The sequence below is a fragment of the Anolis sagrei genome, chromosome 1, assembly GCF_037176765.1.
Source record: "Anolis sagrei isolate rAnoSag1 chromosome 1, rAnoSag1.mat, whole genome shotgun sequence".
Lineage (NCBI taxonomy): Eukaryota > Metazoa > Chordata > Lepidosauria > Squamata > Dactyloidae > Anolis > Anolis sagrei.
In genome coordinates this window covers 291,810,355-291,828,581 of record NC_090021.1, presented here as the reverse complement: position 1 = coordinate 291,828,581, position 18,227 = coordinate 291,810,355, and the positions used below count along the sequence as shown (strand labels likewise).

General features: G+C 36.3%; 1 protein-coding gene across 1 annotated transcript in view; it reads left to right on the top strand.

Moving 5' to 3' along the window:
* The window catches only part of RYR3 (ryanodine receptor 3), a 326,090-nt gene that overhangs the window by 262,374 nt on the left and 45,489 nt on the right, over positions 1–18,227 (top strand). Inside the window, exons 72-82 of the mRNA XM_060760068.2 lie at positions 1,099–1,269; positions 6,152–6,211; positions 7,467–7,598; positions 8,785–8,897; positions 12,322–12,418; positions 13,579–13,685; positions 14,432–14,483; positions 15,197–15,256; positions 15,586–15,685; positions 15,832–15,911; positions 16,191–16,267. Coding sequence (XP_060616051.2) covers positions 1,099–1,269; positions 6,152–6,211; positions 7,467–7,598; positions 8,785–8,897; positions 12,322–12,418; positions 13,579–13,685; positions 14,432–14,483; positions 15,197–15,256; positions 15,586–15,685; positions 15,832–15,911; positions 16,191–16,267 — 1,049 coding nt within the window. The remainder of the gene's footprint in view (positions 1–1,098; positions 1,270–6,151; positions 6,212–7,466; positions 7,599–8,784; positions 8,898–12,321; positions 12,419–13,578; positions 13,686–14,431; positions 14,484–15,196; positions 15,257–15,585; positions 15,686–15,831; positions 15,912–16,190; positions 16,268–18,227) is intronic.

Here is an 18,227-nt window from a genome sequence, read left to right as displayed (position 1 = left end):
CATTTCATCTGCAGAGACAAAATATGTGACAGGTTAATAGCAAGTATCTGCTGTTTGTAGTGGTTACTTGCTATAAACCCTGAATTCATGTATGTGGCACAATTCTCAGTGGGGTCAATGTGTGTATCTTCCATGCATGGATTCAGAAAATATCCATTATTTGTGGCTATTCTATGTAAATTTGTTCATAGTATGGTTCTATTTATGGTAAGAGCCATGTTGTTGCTCAGAGTTTTTATCTGCTACTTTAAATCGAAACAGTTATTTAAAATAAAATTCTATATTGTTTGACTGGGACAGGATAGAAGTACTGTTGATGTGCAATCTGTTTACTGTGTCTTTTCTAAGACTTATTTTCCTTATTTTTTGAGTGGGCGAATCAATCTGCTGATAGTCTAATGTGATGCCTAGATTTCTGTATCAGCAGTGGAGCTGAAACAGATTAGTTTTCGGGTATACATACTTAAAACTATGGCCTTGTTGAATTAATACTTCGCAGTTGTAAGATTTTTTTAAAGAGTATTGCAGATACATTTCACACATGCATATAAGACTCGAAGTTAAATAGAATTTTGCATTAGTGGTTACATCAGAATTGGTTACTCTTTTCTTTCCCTCTACAGCTTTCCACACTGTGTAGTTACCCAATTTTCTAGAGCCATTTTGAGGTTTCATTAGGGACTGCAGTGGGGGATATTAATAATTCTATTTCTCAGATAAAGGGTTCTTCTGTACTTTCAGAAGAAGTCCACTATTGGATCTTCCCACAAAGAAACATCGACTTGTCTTCTCAGAAACTCAAATGTTATTGTTCTAATTTTTCATCCTATTACTCACATGTGGATACATATGTATTTATAGGGATGTATCGCTTCTAGAAAATTATTATTTGTACTTAATGATTTTCTATTGTAAAGTCAATTACAAAGTATTTACATATTTTCTACAGCATTTCTTTAACTCACTTCTATTTTACCAAGTTTGACCATTCATAACAGAAAATATGAACTAGTTTTGACTGAGTATTTAAGAAACAGAGCTTTTTTGGTATGAATGAATGAACTAACTACTAATTTCCTATGTATTTCCCTCTTGTAGTCTGGTGGTCATGATCAAGAACGAAAGAAATCAAAACGCAGAGGAGATTTGTACTCAATACAGACTTCTCTAATTGTAGCTGCGCTTAAAAAAATGCTTCCTATCGGATTGAACATGTGTACTCCCGGAGATCAAGAATTAATTTCTCTTGCTAAATCCAGATATAGCTGTGTGAGTCAATATTTTGCTCATCTTGTGAACAAAATCAACATAGGGATTCAGTTTTCAAATACTCTGTGATACTGATTGAAGGGGTTTCAAAGTATTCATCAAGTTTTGCAATCTTGGAGTGTTTATTTATTTATCAGCCATCCCTCATCAGATCTATACTATATAATTATTTTATAATTATTATTTAGAAAATTAAAAAATAAATAGAGCGAAATGATTTAACTGCAAACAAATCAACTGTAAAATGCAAAACGGACTGTTATAATTTGGCGCGCGCGCATGCGCGCGCACACACACACACACACACACACACACACCATGCAAATTTAATGTGTTCATGGATATACTTTCCAGAACTTTAGATCAAATTCGGTGTCAGTCCTAAACTAGATTAATTCCATTAAAATCAATCAGACTTATGAATCTTGGGAATAAAAGTTCCATTCATTTCAAAAGGTCATCTATGATTTAACTAGCATTGGATTTAGCTTATTGTGTTTGTTTGAAAACTTTTATTCTATATTTCACCTATTATAAAGTACTCAGAGTAGTTTATTTTTAATGTTAACTTTAAAAGAAACAGAAAATTTGCATAACCAAGTAACCACAAAAATTAATCAGCAAATCTATTGTGTGGAAACATCAGTGGGTGAGATAATCACTTTAGAGGTACAGAGAGTATTAGTCTAACTGGTGATACATATCCTGCCCCTTGTGTTGCCCTCATTCAACGAAGCAGAGCATTCATTGGTTCCATCTCCTCTGCAATCATTTGTTAGCTAAGATTTGAGGTGGAAAACTTGCTGAAACAGATGTGATTCTCCACCCACCAGACAGCAAAATTGAGGGCCCTGCCACTTGTCAGCTAATTCTGGATTCTATCTGGGATCACCTTTATCAGTTTCTGTTAATCTGAATCCCCATTTATGATGATGATCATATTGGACAGGCCAGATTAACATGAACATTCCACTCAAGCATCCTTAAGTACTGAAATCACATGGTATTTATTTGAGAAATGAGACAGCTCTTTGGCACTATTTAGTGTATTTATTGTAAGCATTCATCAATATATAAACATAATCTTCTTTGGGGAAAATGCAGACATATGAATGTCTGGGTGCTTAAGCTTAAGTCATCACATCACATCATATTGCTTTCTAGATGTTCACTTGCATGGGTACTTACATAGGAACTTCTTTTCTCTATTTATGAGATATCCTGGAGATGCGACCCAAATCTAAACATGAATTTTCTTTAGGTTTCATATACGTCTCCTGAATCTTTTATTTTGCTCATAAAACAGTTATTGTACACTTGACCATCAGAAAGTAAACCCACCCATATGGACAATATTGGAGCATTTCAGATTTTGGATTTCTGGATAAGGGATGCTCATCCTGTGCAACTTAATCTATGATTCAGTCAGATATACATTCTGTTGAAAAATTATACATCTCTAATGACAGTCATTATCACTGTACAGCCATGTATCTATTCTTAGTATATTCATATGGGTATAACTCAGTATTTCTACCACTAGTAGCAGCACAAGCTGATATCTTGTGTTTCAGGCTGCAAAGCAGCCTGATTTTGGACTCTAATTGACCCCAAAGCATTCAAGGATTTAACAAGGAGATAAGTCCTTCAATGCTGGTGTAGTATTCTCTCCTTTGCCCACTCAGCTTGTCAATTGTGCAGTCAAAATAAATCATACCAGAAGGGTTCACTACCTATTGCTTATCTCCCCAAACCTCTTATCTATAACTAAGCTTGGGGTTTACTGGGAATTGTAACTATTCCACTAGCCTCAGCCAGTGTACTTCTGGAAATCAATGTATAAAGCTGTCTTGTTCTGCAACCCAAAGCAATTTTACAAATAAGTGCTATGATTAAGTTCAATATTTGCTGATTAATTATGTGTGCTTGATAGTTAGATTGCACTACAATAAACCAGTCACGACATTAGTAGTATATGGATAATTAAAGCCAAACTTAGAACTGGCAATTCTAGGGACCACTTTTCTGCCTCTCGATCCTCTAAGAGCATCGTGGACTTTCAAAAATGCCACCCATATCTCAAAAGCAGCTAGAGGTCTGTCTGCTTTTGAAAAATTAAATGTCAATGTTAAACCTTAAACAGTGGCTCTGTGATGTTTTGAAAAGATGAATTGCTATTCCTTGAGGCTTCCAAGAGTTGCAATTGACTACTGTGATTTTGCTAGACAGAGAGCAGCTCCCAGGAGTTAGAAAACTGGAAACACTGCCTTAGACAGTGTATATGGCCTAAGAAGCTAGACCAGGGTTCTCAATCTATGGCCCGGGAGCCGGATACGGCCCTCCAAGGTCATTTACCCGGCCCTCACTCAGGGTCAACCTAAGTCTGAAATGACTTGAAAGCACACAATAACAACAATCCTATCTCATCAGCCAAAAGTAGGCCCACACTTCCCATTGAAATACTAATAAGTTTATATTTGTTTAAATTGTTCTTCATTTTAATTATTGTATTGTTTTAAAATTTCTTTTGCACTACAACTAAGATATGTGCCGTGTGCATAGGAATTAATTCATGCTTTTTTCAAATTATAATTCAGCCTTTCAACAGTTTAAGGGACGGTGACCTGACCCTCTGTTTAAAAAGTTTGAGGACCCCTGAGCTAGACTTTGGCCATTCCTGTTGTGATGATAAGTTTGAATACTCTCCAAATTATGCATCTGATTAGCCTCGGACAGGGGGGATTCTATCCAAAACAACCTTTCTGTCTAGTTGAGAATAACCCACTGGCTGGATGAGCAGGTTTTGGCTCCCAGCATTGCCTCCAGGCATTTGTCTCGTACTTTTGTAAAGTCTCTTCTTTTAAAGATGAGGAGAGAGGTAGCTGAGTGACATTAGCATGTTGATGACATTGTGCCCCATACCTGTGCATGGCTCTTGTCACCAATTTCATAAGCTTATGGCATGGAGAATAGAATCGAACCCTTTAGGACCTACAGTAAGGTTTTAAATGTTCACTTATTTTGTTCTTATATACAGGAAGAAATAATGTCAACATTTTCTTTGGGGTTTTTGACATTTTATGATGATTTTCTATGTTTCAGGATTTTTGTTACCAAAAGCATATTCTTGTTTGAAGCACCTTTGTAGGGCTAAAAAAAAGGGGGGGGTTGTCGGAACCCAGACACCTTTAAAGAGACAGACACAGGGGTAAACTCAAAACAACAGTATATTAAGGCAACAAAAGGACTCAGAGACACTTACTTCAGTGCCTCTAGTCAAAACTTAAAGTCTGTAGCAGTTTGCAGCTCAAAACCTTAACTCGGAAAATAATGCAGATTAAACTGACATATAATCTGGGATAAACAAAAGTTCAAGCAAAACGCCCCAAAATCACACAGTTCAAAGGAGGCAAACAAATAAAGAGCTGTGAAGAAAAGCCATTGTCCAAAAGCAGTCCAAGGTCGAGGAAATTCCAGAAGAAGTACTCAAGGTCCAAAAGGCAGCGTCATTGTCAAAACAATCCAAGGTTGAAGAGAAGGGGAAATCCACACTTATGAGAATCCAAGCCAGTCGATACACAGAGGAAACAGCAACCTGCAGTTCCAGGACCCAAGCCCAACAAGAGAAACGGCAGCGACAGAAACCAAGGCACGAATCCAACACTTTATCTACTGCAAAGTTTCAAACTTTCAGTGCCTTCATTTATCCTACAACTCATCATCCGTTGATGAGCTGCCCTCCGCCCTTTCCTCATCGCTGTCAGCTGTTTTACCCATTCCAGCTGAGTGCCAACACCCATCTCTCCAACTCTTCCACCTCTTGTCAAGACTTAGGTCTCCCCATGATTCTCTGGTATCACCAGACTGCCAATCCCCAGATAACTCTTGAAAAGTATCACTGGATGTGGGTTGCATGCACACATTCCTGACTTGTTGTACTTGAGTCCAATCCAATGATTCCCCTTTGTCCTCACTACTCCCAGACCCATTACTTCCAGTAAAGTTTATAAAATCCTCTTCCTCAGTTGGAGCAGTAAGTATGTCACGGATCCATTTCCTCTGACACTCCTCGTCTGACTCTTGCTCTCGAGTAGTCCTTTTTACACCTCTACTCCCATCTCCCTCCTCCTTCATTTCACGTTCTGAGAAGCCTTCGAAAGTGTCTTCATCTGTAGGTGACATGAATATTTCCCTGATTCTCTTTCTTTGTTGCTCTTCATCCAACACCTGAGCACCTCTCTTCCCTCCTCTGCTACTCCTACTATCAGTTGTAACATTGCCAGTAGACTCTACTGCAACAGGGGTTGCAAACATGTTTTTGTGAAGAAATCCCAAAATGTGGGGGGGAAATGGCTGCAGTTGATTGTGACCTCAGTTTAATTTTTTATCTTTTGTTCATTCAATTTAGCAGTCTTCATGAGGCTATATTCATATACAGTCTGAGCATTCCTTATCTGAAATTTTGAGATACTGCCAAATCTGAAATTGTCCACATGGTGACTGAGATTGTTACACCTTTGCTTTCTGTTGGGTCAATGCACATAAACTTTGTTTCATGCATTAAATTATTATTTTTTGTGTATAAAAGTACCCGCAGAATATGTGCATGAGATGTATATGAAACATTATTTAATGTTGTGTTTAGATTTGGATCCCACCTCCAAGATATCTCACTATGTAGTTATGGATTTGCACATACAAATGTGTGTGTGTGTGTGTGTGTGTGTGTGTATTTATATATATATATATATATATATATATATATATATATATATATAAATCCAAAATCAGATCCCAGACATTTTAAATAAGGGATACTAAACCTGAATTAATTGAGATTACATTATGGGGCAATTGAACATATGTTTATGTTTGTCTACAGAAAGACACAGAAGAAGAGGTCAAAGAACATTTACGCAATAATTTGCATTTACAGGAGAAGGTATGGTTTTCTATCAGACAAATCATAAGAAAAAAACAATATTTTACTGTTTGCAGAGTATTTATTTATTTATGACATTTATATGCTGCCCTTCTCACCCCGAAGGGGACTCAGAGCAGCTTACAAGTAAAATGTAAATACAATAAATACAATATATTCCTGGCCCCTCTCTTTACTCTGGACTCAGAGTAGCAGTTGGTGTTGCGGGGAGGGGCTCCCAATTGATGACACTGAAGGCAAGATGGTACTGTCTTCTTTGCCCCTCTCTTTACATAATTACTAGGGCTGGGCGGTTTCGTTTCGTTAATTCGTAATTCGTTAATAATTCGTTATTTTTTCCAATTACAAAATGATAACGAACCATTCTGGAGCAATTTTTTAAAAAAACGAATTTTTAAACACGTTTTGTAAATGCTTCGTATTTCGTTATTGTATTCGTTTCGTTATTGTTCTGAGGTCGTTTCGTTATTATTTCCGCATGTCGGGCAAGTTTTTTGTTTAATTAGTGAAAAAAAAAATATAATATCACACCAACAGTCAACAACAGAGGGAGAGGGAAGCTTCAGAAGTTTTTGGAGGTTTTTTAGCGTATTTCGCGGTCGCGTCCGCCATTAACGAATCGATTCGTTATTGTTTCGGAAATCGATTCGTTAATGTTTTGTAATTTTTTTCACATTTACGAAATTTCGTAAATACCGAACTTTTTTAAGGGAAAATTTTGTAATTATTTTAAATATCGAAACAAAAAAAAAACCCAAATACAAATCAATTTTAGAAACAAATTTTTCTGTTGTTACCCAGACCTAATAATTACACATTTATGCTATGGTGGCTGAGGTGAAATAACTGATGCATCAACTGGACCGGCGGAACAGAAAGTAAAACAGTGAACCACTTTCTTGGTGTACCTATTTAACTGATAATGATGTATTGACAGAATGGGTGAAATAGAGTGGGATCATTTGGGAGGACTCAGGCATCCCTGTGAAAAACCATACTTGTGCTTTCTCCCAAACCTCAGAATACAGTTTATAAATGGTTCAACTTTACACTCCCAGAATTGCAAAGAGAAATGAGAAGATGAAAATTAGTAAATAATCACTCCCAAGTCTACAACCACCCTATCCATGTTGTCAGAAGAGTGTAAGCAACACTCAGTTACAAGACACCATTACTTCTGTAACATGTTCAAATATCTATTTTAAAGTAGACTTTTAAGTATTTATAAAACAAGAACTAATATGTTAATTTGTAGTCAGATGACCCAGCTGTGAAATGGCAGTTGAATCTGTACAAAGACGTCTTGAAAACTGATGAACCTGCTGATCCTGAGAAAACTGTGGAACGTGTTCAGAGGATCTCAGCTGCTGTCTATCATCTGGAACAGGTGAAATTATCATGCTTATAAAGTATTAATTTGAAAAGTAGAACATGGTTGTTGTAAACAACATAGATATTGTATAGCATGACACTGCAAACAAAGACTGGGATATGAATCAGGAAGTTTCCCATTCAGATCTTATCTGATCATAATGGGCAGTCCTGACTTGGTACTCCTGGCGCCCTAATTGTAACCAGATAATTTATACCATTATCAAAAGCAGTCCAGCTGAAAAAAGTGATAAAGTATAGTAGTTAGACCATCTTTGTGCAAGATCTTACTTGTCATATCAACCTAACATAATAAGTGGTGCTTATACACCAACAAGGCCAATTGTGCCTCTATGATGCTTGATCCAAGAGCACACCTATATGATGAACACAATCTTTAGAGGCAGTACAACTCCCTCCAGGATTATCACAGCAGAGCCTGACAGATGAACCACCTAGTAATAATATCTGTATCTGTGTCTCATCTAGTTTGATCAAGATATTGATTCAGACTGTACACTACTGTCTTATCTGAATTTGATGAAAAGACAAAGAGTTGGGTATCACTCACATGTTAGTGAAACCATAATCTGCACTTCCAAATATCATCTCCCAGTAATTTTGTATAGATCCCTTTAGAACCTTATGCCATAACCACCCCAGGATAAGGCATTAATCTCCTATCATTGCCTATAATCAGCCATTCAGATTTAAGAGAACTCTGATGTTTTTCTAATGTGGTCTGGGAAAAAGGGCAGCTTCACTGTCTATAGAAGCAAAGAATCATTAGGATCTTGTCTGAATATTCAAGAGGAGATGTCAGTCTGAGTGGAGAATGTCCTTCATGTGACATGAAGGGGTGACCCTCCAACCGTACACACACACTGCCCCTACTGCCATGAGCCAGTTTGCTTGCTGTGTCATTTTTTGAGGACTTGTTTCATATCTCACTGACATATGAAGTTCAGTTAGAGGAAATTGTGTCTCCTTATCTATGAGCACACAGTGTACAGTTCCTTCACTAGAAATGCCTAAGTGTTTCTGTCAGTTGTAGATTTCAGATGACCTACATGCTTTATAAAGTATTTGATACAATGTGACTTTTTCTCTGCTATATGACTAGGTTTTATCTGGCTTTTGTAAGGTTCAGTTAAATAATGGATTAATACAAAAATCCTCATTGTCAGATGTGTTTTCCATAGGTTGAGCAACCATTAAGATCAAAGAAAGCAGTTTGGCACAAACTCTTGTCAAAGCAACGTAAAAGAGCTGTGGTTGCTTGTTTCAGGATGGCACCATTGTATAATCTGCCAAGGTACAATTTTTTAAAACAAAGCTGTTTTACATGACACTTTTAGAGTTGAAGTTTTCAAAGAAGCAACTGTGTTAGTTTCTTGCAGTGTAAAAAAGGGTAAAGGGAGCAGGAGGGAAAAAAGGTAGCTGCACCTTTAAGACTAATTGGTTTTTATTTTAGAATGAGCTTTTGTGGATATAAACCTACTTCTTCAGATGCAGTACAGAGTGATATCAAGGCCTCACGTATAAACATTTATACAGTTGTAGGAGTGGGATAGAATGTATGCAAGAGGATAAATGGCCACAAAACCCATATTAGAAATGTCAATACTCCAAAACCAGTTACAGAACACTTAAACCTTCCTGGACATACAGTAACGATGTACAGGTTAAACAAGGAAGATTAGAAAAAGAAAGCGCTAATTGAATTTTATCCACAAATTCCTTTACTGGACATATATATGGGTATAATCTAGTTATTCACTGGCAGGGGAGATTTTCACACACGCGCGTGCATGCGCGCGCGCGCACACACACACACACACATATATATATAAAACTATCCCTGCCCTTCTAGATATATCAAAAGTGGGTTATGGCTTTACTATTTAAAACATTTATGTAAGTTATCCTTCAATGTCTTTCAATGTGATGGTTTATGGCTTTAACCCTAAATGTTTTTGGATGACATTCTCTTTCCATTCCAACTTTCATTTCGATACGTGTGTGGGTGTAATGCACATTCTTGTAATTAAAAACTCCCCACAATCTTCCTAGTTAAAAAGCTTATAAATACTGCCCTTTTATATATTTATACAACATAGTGAAACAGAGTCACTGGGTCCCTTTCTAAGTCAATGTTAAAATCTGCAAAATTGGTTTTATATCCTATGAGATGTTAAGGAAGTAAATGGAGGACAATTACAATGTCTTCCAAAAAAGCATGCAAAGGCCTAAATAGAATTCCAGCTAGTTTGACCTCATTAACTTTAGTGAAGCCTTGCATCTGGATTTAGACCAGTGGTTCTCAACTTGTGGGTGCCCAGGTGTTTTGACCTACAACTCCCAGAAATCTCAACCAATTTACCAGCTGTTAGGATTTCTGTGAGTTGAAGGCCAAAACATCTGGAGACCCACAGGTTGAGAACTAGTGGTTTAGACTAAAGACATGCAACATATTCAAGTGCAAATGACATACTTGGCTTGCAGAAATGTCCTTTCTCGAGCCTGCCAAGGAAATTTTTATATGACTTGCAACACAGGAGAATTTGGAGGAAAAGCAGCAGAGCAGTTGTTTCTGATGTGAGAGAATTGGCCGTCTGCAAGGATGTTGCCCAGGGGACACCCACATGTTCTGATGTTTTATCATCCTTGTGAGAGGCTTCTCTCATGTCCCCACAATGGGGAGCTGGAGTTGATAGAGGTTCATCTGCGCTCTCCCAGGATTCAAACCTGCAACCTGTCAGTCTTTCAGTCCTGCGGGCGCAAGGGATTAACCCATTGCACCACTGGGAACTCCTAGCAGAATACATAGAAAACATACAGTACATTTCAGAACCACCTTGAGTTACAGTAACTTAAACTTCAAATTCAAGCTATTGAGTAATGATCAAATAGATGCAGCTAAATTCATTGTTGCAGCCTTGTTCTCTGATTTATGTGAGCATTTACATGACATTTGTAAAAAGTGGGACAATATATTAGTGATAGCAAGTATGGGGGCTAAGAGACCCATGCACTTCTTGGACTGTGTCCTTTAATATGTGGAATTCTTTCTCATTCATCTTCATGACAATGCAAGATTCCTATTTGATAACTGTGTTGATAAATTATTATAAAGAATATGTGCTACAGTATGAATATTACAATGTGTGTATATATGTGAGATATAAATATAAATGGATATGACATATAGAACTGAACCTTCATTTAACAGAAAGCACATGCAAACATTATGAAATAATGGCATAAGATATGACCTTGGATAATCTTTTCTTTACTAAAATAAGACTATGTTATTTATTGGTAATTGCTGTTATTTATCATTAGTTAAAAACTATACACTTTTTCAGACACAAAATAGACAATTTCTTCCTGATCACCTTTCAACCTGTTTGGCTGGAAACAGTACATGAAAAAACCCAATATAGCAGGCTTGTACTCACATTAACGGTAATGTAACTGAGAGCCTCTTACTTATGCACACATTCCTCCCCCAAACCTCATATGATATCATAAAACGAGTTTGTACAATTTCATGAGTGATTCTGATTGGTCAGTCCTCAAATGGACTTAGAAAAAATGGTCCTAATGTTAGCAGAGAAACGTGAGTAATGAATAAAATAATTCCTAAGTTCAAATAACATGAACTGAGTTATTATTTAATTCATTACTCATTATAGCACAGACCCTATTACAATGCAAGGATTGCTGATAACATGAGTTATCAGCTATCCTTGCATTGTAATGGGATCTGCGCGGTTTTTAATTGTGTACAGTGTTGAAAGTCCTTGGCGGTAAATCAAGAGTGTTAGATTAATTTTCACCAAGGGCCACATCTGCCTTATGATTACCTTCAAAGGGCCATCTTTAATTGTAGAACTGTATAAATATAACTGCTCCTTAGCATACTGTTAAAGAACTTGAGACACCATATCATACACCATCCTTTTTCATCCATTGATCGTGTACTGAAAATAACCACAAACACAAAAAATGCAAGCACAACCATTTGGTTTTAAAAATGCTTCCTGTGTTCTCATGATCAATGTGTCTGAGCCTTGTGAGTCACAAAAAATGATGTGGCGGACCAAATTCAGCCCACGGGCCTTGAGTTTGACACATCCATGCAAGCCTCCACTTCTTCTCCCAGGCTGATTTGCCAGTCACATGGCACAGAACCAGGAAGAGAGGCTGCCCACCATGTGGTAGGTTCCTCTTGTCATTGTTGTAATTGGCAGCCCCAAGATAAAGGAGGGTGGGAGGGAATAGCCACCCCACATCCCTGAGCCCAATGAGTTGGTTAGGATTTTGATTAGGAATTAGCAGTTGGTGTCTGAACTGCCTGAACACAGAAGAATGTCTGAATCCTTGTGCTGGATTCAGGCTTTCCCGTGTGTTTCTGAAACTTGGGGCATGGCCAATGTTTTGTAGCCACTGATCCGCATTCACATCAACCTAAATGGTCAGAACCAAGGATTTGGATTTCTTTCTCTGGCAATTGGAGAAGCAAATGGGTTATGCATAGCAAAATAGACATGAAAATGTGAGAGTAAAACAGTCACCCGGGGCATAGGTGAGGGTATTTACTTTTTAAATATTTACTGACCAATCAGAGGGGGAAAATTGTACAAAATCCATTTGCTTACTAATCTCTAACTACCTGAGCTTTTGTCCTATATTCCGTTTATCCCTCTTGATCTAACTTTCACCTCACCTGCTAGGCACCGTTCTATTAACCTGTTCCTCCATGGCTATCAGAAATATTGGATAGAAACAGAGGAATATTCCTTTGAGGAGAAACTAGTTCAGGATCTGGCTGTAAGTATAGCTATAATTGGCTCAGTTTCAAATGCCCACATTAATCAATACTATATGATGTGTCTGTATATATCTTGTAGACTATCCTTCCTTTTCACTAATTTTCCTTAAATTTGTGAACTGTAAATTGTTTATTTGCTGTGCTCTAAAATATATGTATATAAAAGGTCTACAACACTGTTGTATATGCCACCTACATGTACACAGATTCTTTATAATTTCTTAAAGATAGCCTTGATCTAAATCGTACCATGACCCTATTTTGCTTGGTTTGGCAATTCCCATAGTTTAAGCAAAGTCAACAATTTTAATGCTTCTTTGTGTTTTTGAAATTTGGCAATTGCATAACCCCCTTTTTATTTCAGCATTTTAAGCTTTTAAAAAACTAATATTGCCTTTATTTTTCTTGATATCCTGAATGGTGTTGTAATGAACTGTATGTATGTATATATGTACACATGTGCTCATGTTAGTGTGTATATATAGTATGAATGTTTGCCTTTGTATGTGTAAACCACCCTGAGTCCCCCTGTGGAGATAGAGTGGTCTAAAAAATAATGATGATGATGATATGCAACTTCAAACTACATTGCTATATATTAGAATTAGAATATTTGTTTATGTGAGCATTTTTTATTTTATAGAGCTTAATTCTAATTAAAAATTACCAGTGGTGATCTTAATGCTCCTTTTTTGCTAATATGTTAAATCAGAAGTAGCAAGAGTGTGATGTATGGGACATGTACAGCCATTTCTGCAGTCCCTGGCTGCTCCCCGTCAAAACATTTAAAAAGAAAAATTAAAAGTTAAGCAGTTAGCAAATATAATAAAGACGTGCCACCATCACATGTTAAATTGATTTTACATATAGCTTTTTCCTCTCTTATTCTGTTTTAGAGAACATACCTCAAATATAGTAAACATTTTTAAAGTCTATTATTTATACTTATATAAACTTAATTCTGCGTTACACAATTAGATACTGTTAATACATATAAACACTATAATGGTGTGCTTTTCTAGGGTCTTGAAAGTGCAAGTACTGAGAAAATATTTGATTTGAATCTGTATTGATTATAATATAGAAGATTTACAGAGATTCATTTTATGTATGCATTTCTCTGTTTCTTTATGAAACAGCCTAATATAATTTTTCTTAGACTCTCCCACAGAAAAGTGAAGAGGAGGAGGAAGAGATTGAAAAGCATCCTGACCCTCTTCATCAGATTATTCTTCATTTCAGTCGGCATGCTCTCACTGAGAGAAGGTAGCTGGACTTCACTCAAAATGTTACAGAACTCTAACTACTTGTCTATTCCTTCTTGAAATTTCTGTGCAAAAATAGAGATTGTTGATATTGATTGTATACAGAATGTGTGCTAGTTTGCTATGGCAATGAAGATTTGTGTTCTCTAAAAATAATCTGACCATTTTATTAATATTATGGGAAGATACATTAATAAATGGGTTTGCTATTGTGTCATTTTTATATTATATTGAGCTTAAGATATTATATTGTACCATTTTATATGATTTTAAGATTAAAAACTAAGAGGAAATATTAACCATTTAAGAAGAATCTCTATTTTAGGGTAAGATTTCATCCTTTAAAAATTCTCATAAGGAAACAAACAAGAAATATTTTGAGTAAGAAAAACTTTTCAGTTCTTATAGGACATAGATTCTGTGTCTGATATGATCAGAGATAAAAATCAGTACTATAGAAAATAAGTTGCTGGAGTTTCTGCCTGATGAGCATTTTGAAGGCACAATAGAGGCAGGAAAATCCTCTCTTGTGATGCAGCTAGATATATTACTCAGTTGTGAATGCACCGTAAATATGTTTTAACAAATAATCCGACATAGTTCATAGCCTTATAAGCTTATGAGATGGCATCAAGGGCCTACAAAGAAGTGAAGCTCTTTATGCTTTCAAGATTATTGGAACTGCAGTTCTCTGATTTTGAAGTTCTTTTCAGAGAAAGTTTCAATAACACCTATACTTTTCTACAGCAAATTGGAAAATGATCCTTTATATACTGCATATTCAGCAATGATGGCAAAGGTGAGTACTTAATTTTAAAATCTACCATAAATATTCATATAGTTTTTTGTCACCAGTTGAGTGAAATTTTACTTGTTCTGGGAATAGTTAAATTGAAACTTGAATCCAATGCTCTTTGGGCACACCACACAGACATGGAGGGTTTTCCATAGAGCATAAATGAGCTCCATTTTCTCTTCCAATTCTCATGGCACACATATACTTGTCCAGCTTCATTTCCTGTCTTCAGTAATGGAACACATTTAGGGACTGTGTGACTTTTGAACAGAAGAAAATGCAATTGAGTCACAGACACTCCCACTCCTCATAATGGTTTAGACAACACGATAAAACTGAGGACAAGATGGTGCTTGTTATATTTTACAAGGATCTTTTTTATACGTGAGGACTCCTTCCTTGGTTGAATGGATGGTTCCTTTGCTCCCTACTCTGTGTTTTTTTGTTTTTGTTTTTGCAAACTACTGTCATCACATCAGAGCTAGGAAACTTTAGCTTTTGATTCTGGCTTTACAAGCTGAGAGATTCAAGGAGATGTAGCCCCAAAAATTAATTTTTACAATCTCTCAATCTGATAAGGTGCTAGGCTTTGCATGTAAAAAACACTATCAGAAAAATGTCGAAGCCTGTGTTTCTACAAAGTGGTTTGTTATAACCAAATGAAAAGTAAAGACAGATTAATTTCATCTGAGACTATTTCTTTCTAATGAGAAAAGAGCTGCCAGAGTGGAGAAGATGATGATGAAGAGGAAGAAGAAAAAGAGAAAACATTTGAGGTGAGAGGCTTTTAAAATGTATGTAATTTTTCCACCTTAGCATTTATAGTACTAAAGCAACATGCCATTCCAGTTTACTAATAATGATATAATAGGTATGTTGAGAGAAACATACCTACATTACTAAAAAATATTCATCCAATTATATAGATTTGTACACTGTAATGATATATTTTCAGTAATTGCATACTGTGCTTAGGTTTCTTCCTGCCTGTATTTTTTCACCAGCTTATTATGCTCTACAAATCTTACTTAGTTTTCACTTTGCAACATCAAATATCATTATATGTTTATGAAACCCACATGCTTGCATCTGTATATTATCATAGGAAAAAGAAATGGAAAAGCAAAAAACACTGTATCAACAATCTCGACTTCATGAACGTGGAGCTGCCGAGATGGTACTACAGATGATTAGTGCCAGTAAAGGTAATGCTTTGTGAAAATTGACTTTTGGACAGATATTTCTTCACTTTGTGCAACTTTAACAGCAATGCAGAATGTGGAATAGATATATTTTTAAATGTCTGTTACTGGAATGATATGGTAATAATTGCTATATTTTTGATTGACAGGTGAAATGGGGCCAATGGTAGTTGAAACCTTAAAACTTGGCATTGCTGTTCTAAATGGAGGTAACTCAGTTGTTCAACAGGTAAACATACCTTATGCCTATATATCTTTTCTCTGAAAGAATATTATTTTAAGTATGTTAATATTTATGGTTTGAGAAATGGTTATGTTTAGATTTACTGCTCAGAAAAAAAATGATTGTTTCAGAAGAGTGAATAAATAAGGCAATTTTGTCTTTTCTTCATATGTCAAAGTAAAATTCATGTAAAGCTAAACAAATATGCTTTTTGGTCAGTTCAGTTTTGTCATATAACTCTCTGGCCGATTACAATGATAATTTCCTTCAACTCTTCCTTTTCAGAAAATGTTGGATTATCTGAAGGAGAAAAAAGATGCTGGATTTTTTCAGTCTCTATCTGGCTTAATGCAATCTTGCAGGTAAAACACAAACCAGTCTTACTTTTAACTGATTCATAGTTCACATTTGCACAAACACACTGGACAGTTATTTTATACATGCCACCTCTGGATGAAAATGTTGTGAACCAAAGCTTGGAAATATCTAGTTAATTCACTCATTAGATTTCTTCTTTAGTAATGTGGCTCAACAAATTAGATCTCCCTAATAATGGTGAAAATAGTGGTGAACTGTCCACTAACAAATTGATTAGAATTGTAGAATCATAGAACTGGAAAAGCTATCCAATCCAACTGCACGTCATGCAGAAATACACAATTGAAGCACTCTTGAGAGAGTACCATCCTGCTTCTATTTAAGAAAAATATTTACAATATTCCAAGGCAGCTGCATTCTACTGTTGACAGGTCTTATCACCAGGAAGTTCTCTTTAATGCTTACTCTTTCAGATATTTAAAGATAAGCACCGCTATGGAATGGTATACAATGGAATGGAATGGAGGAGCCATTTATTTTCTTCTTGATCATATTTAGTACTTGCAGAATATTAGACACTTTATGCTGCCATACATCTGTAGCCTATAAATCTTTCTGGAAGAGTAGGGACATGTTGAGGCTTTCTTCAGTAATCTTCCTCTATTGACTTTGTTCTAATTCCTATTATACATTATTTTACAATGTGTGATATTGCTTATATTATTTGAGGTGAGATACAATGAACATATTTGCAATCCTTCAGTGTGGTGTTTTTCACACAGTACTAGGCGTGTGTGTTTAAATGAAATTATTTCTTTCATTTTCTCTCCCCCTACTGTTCATCCCTTGTCCGGTTTCAATCCATCTCTTGATTTGAGGAGTTTGTTGAGCTGTTGGTTTGGAGTCAAAGAATTCTATACTCATGCTATCTATGTGACTACTCAGAAGCAAATTTCATTGAATGTCTTTGAAATACTTCAGAGTGTTTTTTTTAATTTCTAGAGAGTGCTGGGCATTTGGATAGTTTAGTGGAAAGTCTCACTGCCCCCTTCTTCTTTCCTAGGTTCTTCCCTCTCTCTTCTCTCTCTTACCCTGCTTCCCTCCCACACTTCCCATTCTGCTTCTTATCCACTCCTTCTTTAGTTGATCAAATATTGCAGGATTTGATGAGGTGGGAGCTGGTAGCCAAAAGTACAGTGAGCTAAACTCACACCATCTCATCCCTGCCTGTTTTTTTTTGTGTTTTTTTTTTGCTTTTGAAAAAGATTTACCCCCAAAAAGTCTATTTGATTCAAATGAACGATGCACTGATTGCTGCACTTGCAATGGACTTGTGCCCTTCAGCTGAAATTAACATCTTGTACTTTACTAATATTTAAAACAGTATCGTTTTAATATTTAACAAGGCACTTGAAAGACAAGTGAGTAGCATACATGCTGTCAGGGGTGGAAGGTAGAAAGAAGACAAGAGAGATTCAAAGGTGTTAGAAAACTAATGGTAAGATGCAATGTAACACTTTTCCAATGTTAAATAGTATATCCAGGCAATGATTGTTGACATCTAGAGGGGGAGGAAATTCAGAAGTCAAAAGGGCAATTTTGAAATTATTAAAAAGAGCACTTCTGAAGGTGGCAATGATAAAGTGTGCCCCAAAGATCAACAATGGTTATGATAATTTAGTCATGATAGTTTTAAAGTGTTCATGAACTATCAGTTGACTTGTTAATCTATTTCAGTGATTAGTGGCAAAAAAATGGAGTTGCAATTTAAAATATTTAACATTATTGAACCAATGGTCAAACCTAATGTTCCAAGCTGTGTTGTGAACAGGAGTTGCATAGGCAAGGTCAGAGCAAGTCTAATGACCTCATCATAAAGCCCTGGTGAAGCGTCCTGCTTCGCTGGGTTTCTGGGGAGAAAAGAGGGAGCAGCGGGGTAAATCTGTCGCCCCGTGTGCAGCTCCCTTTCAATGACAGTTTCTCCATCACATTGCCATTGCAAGA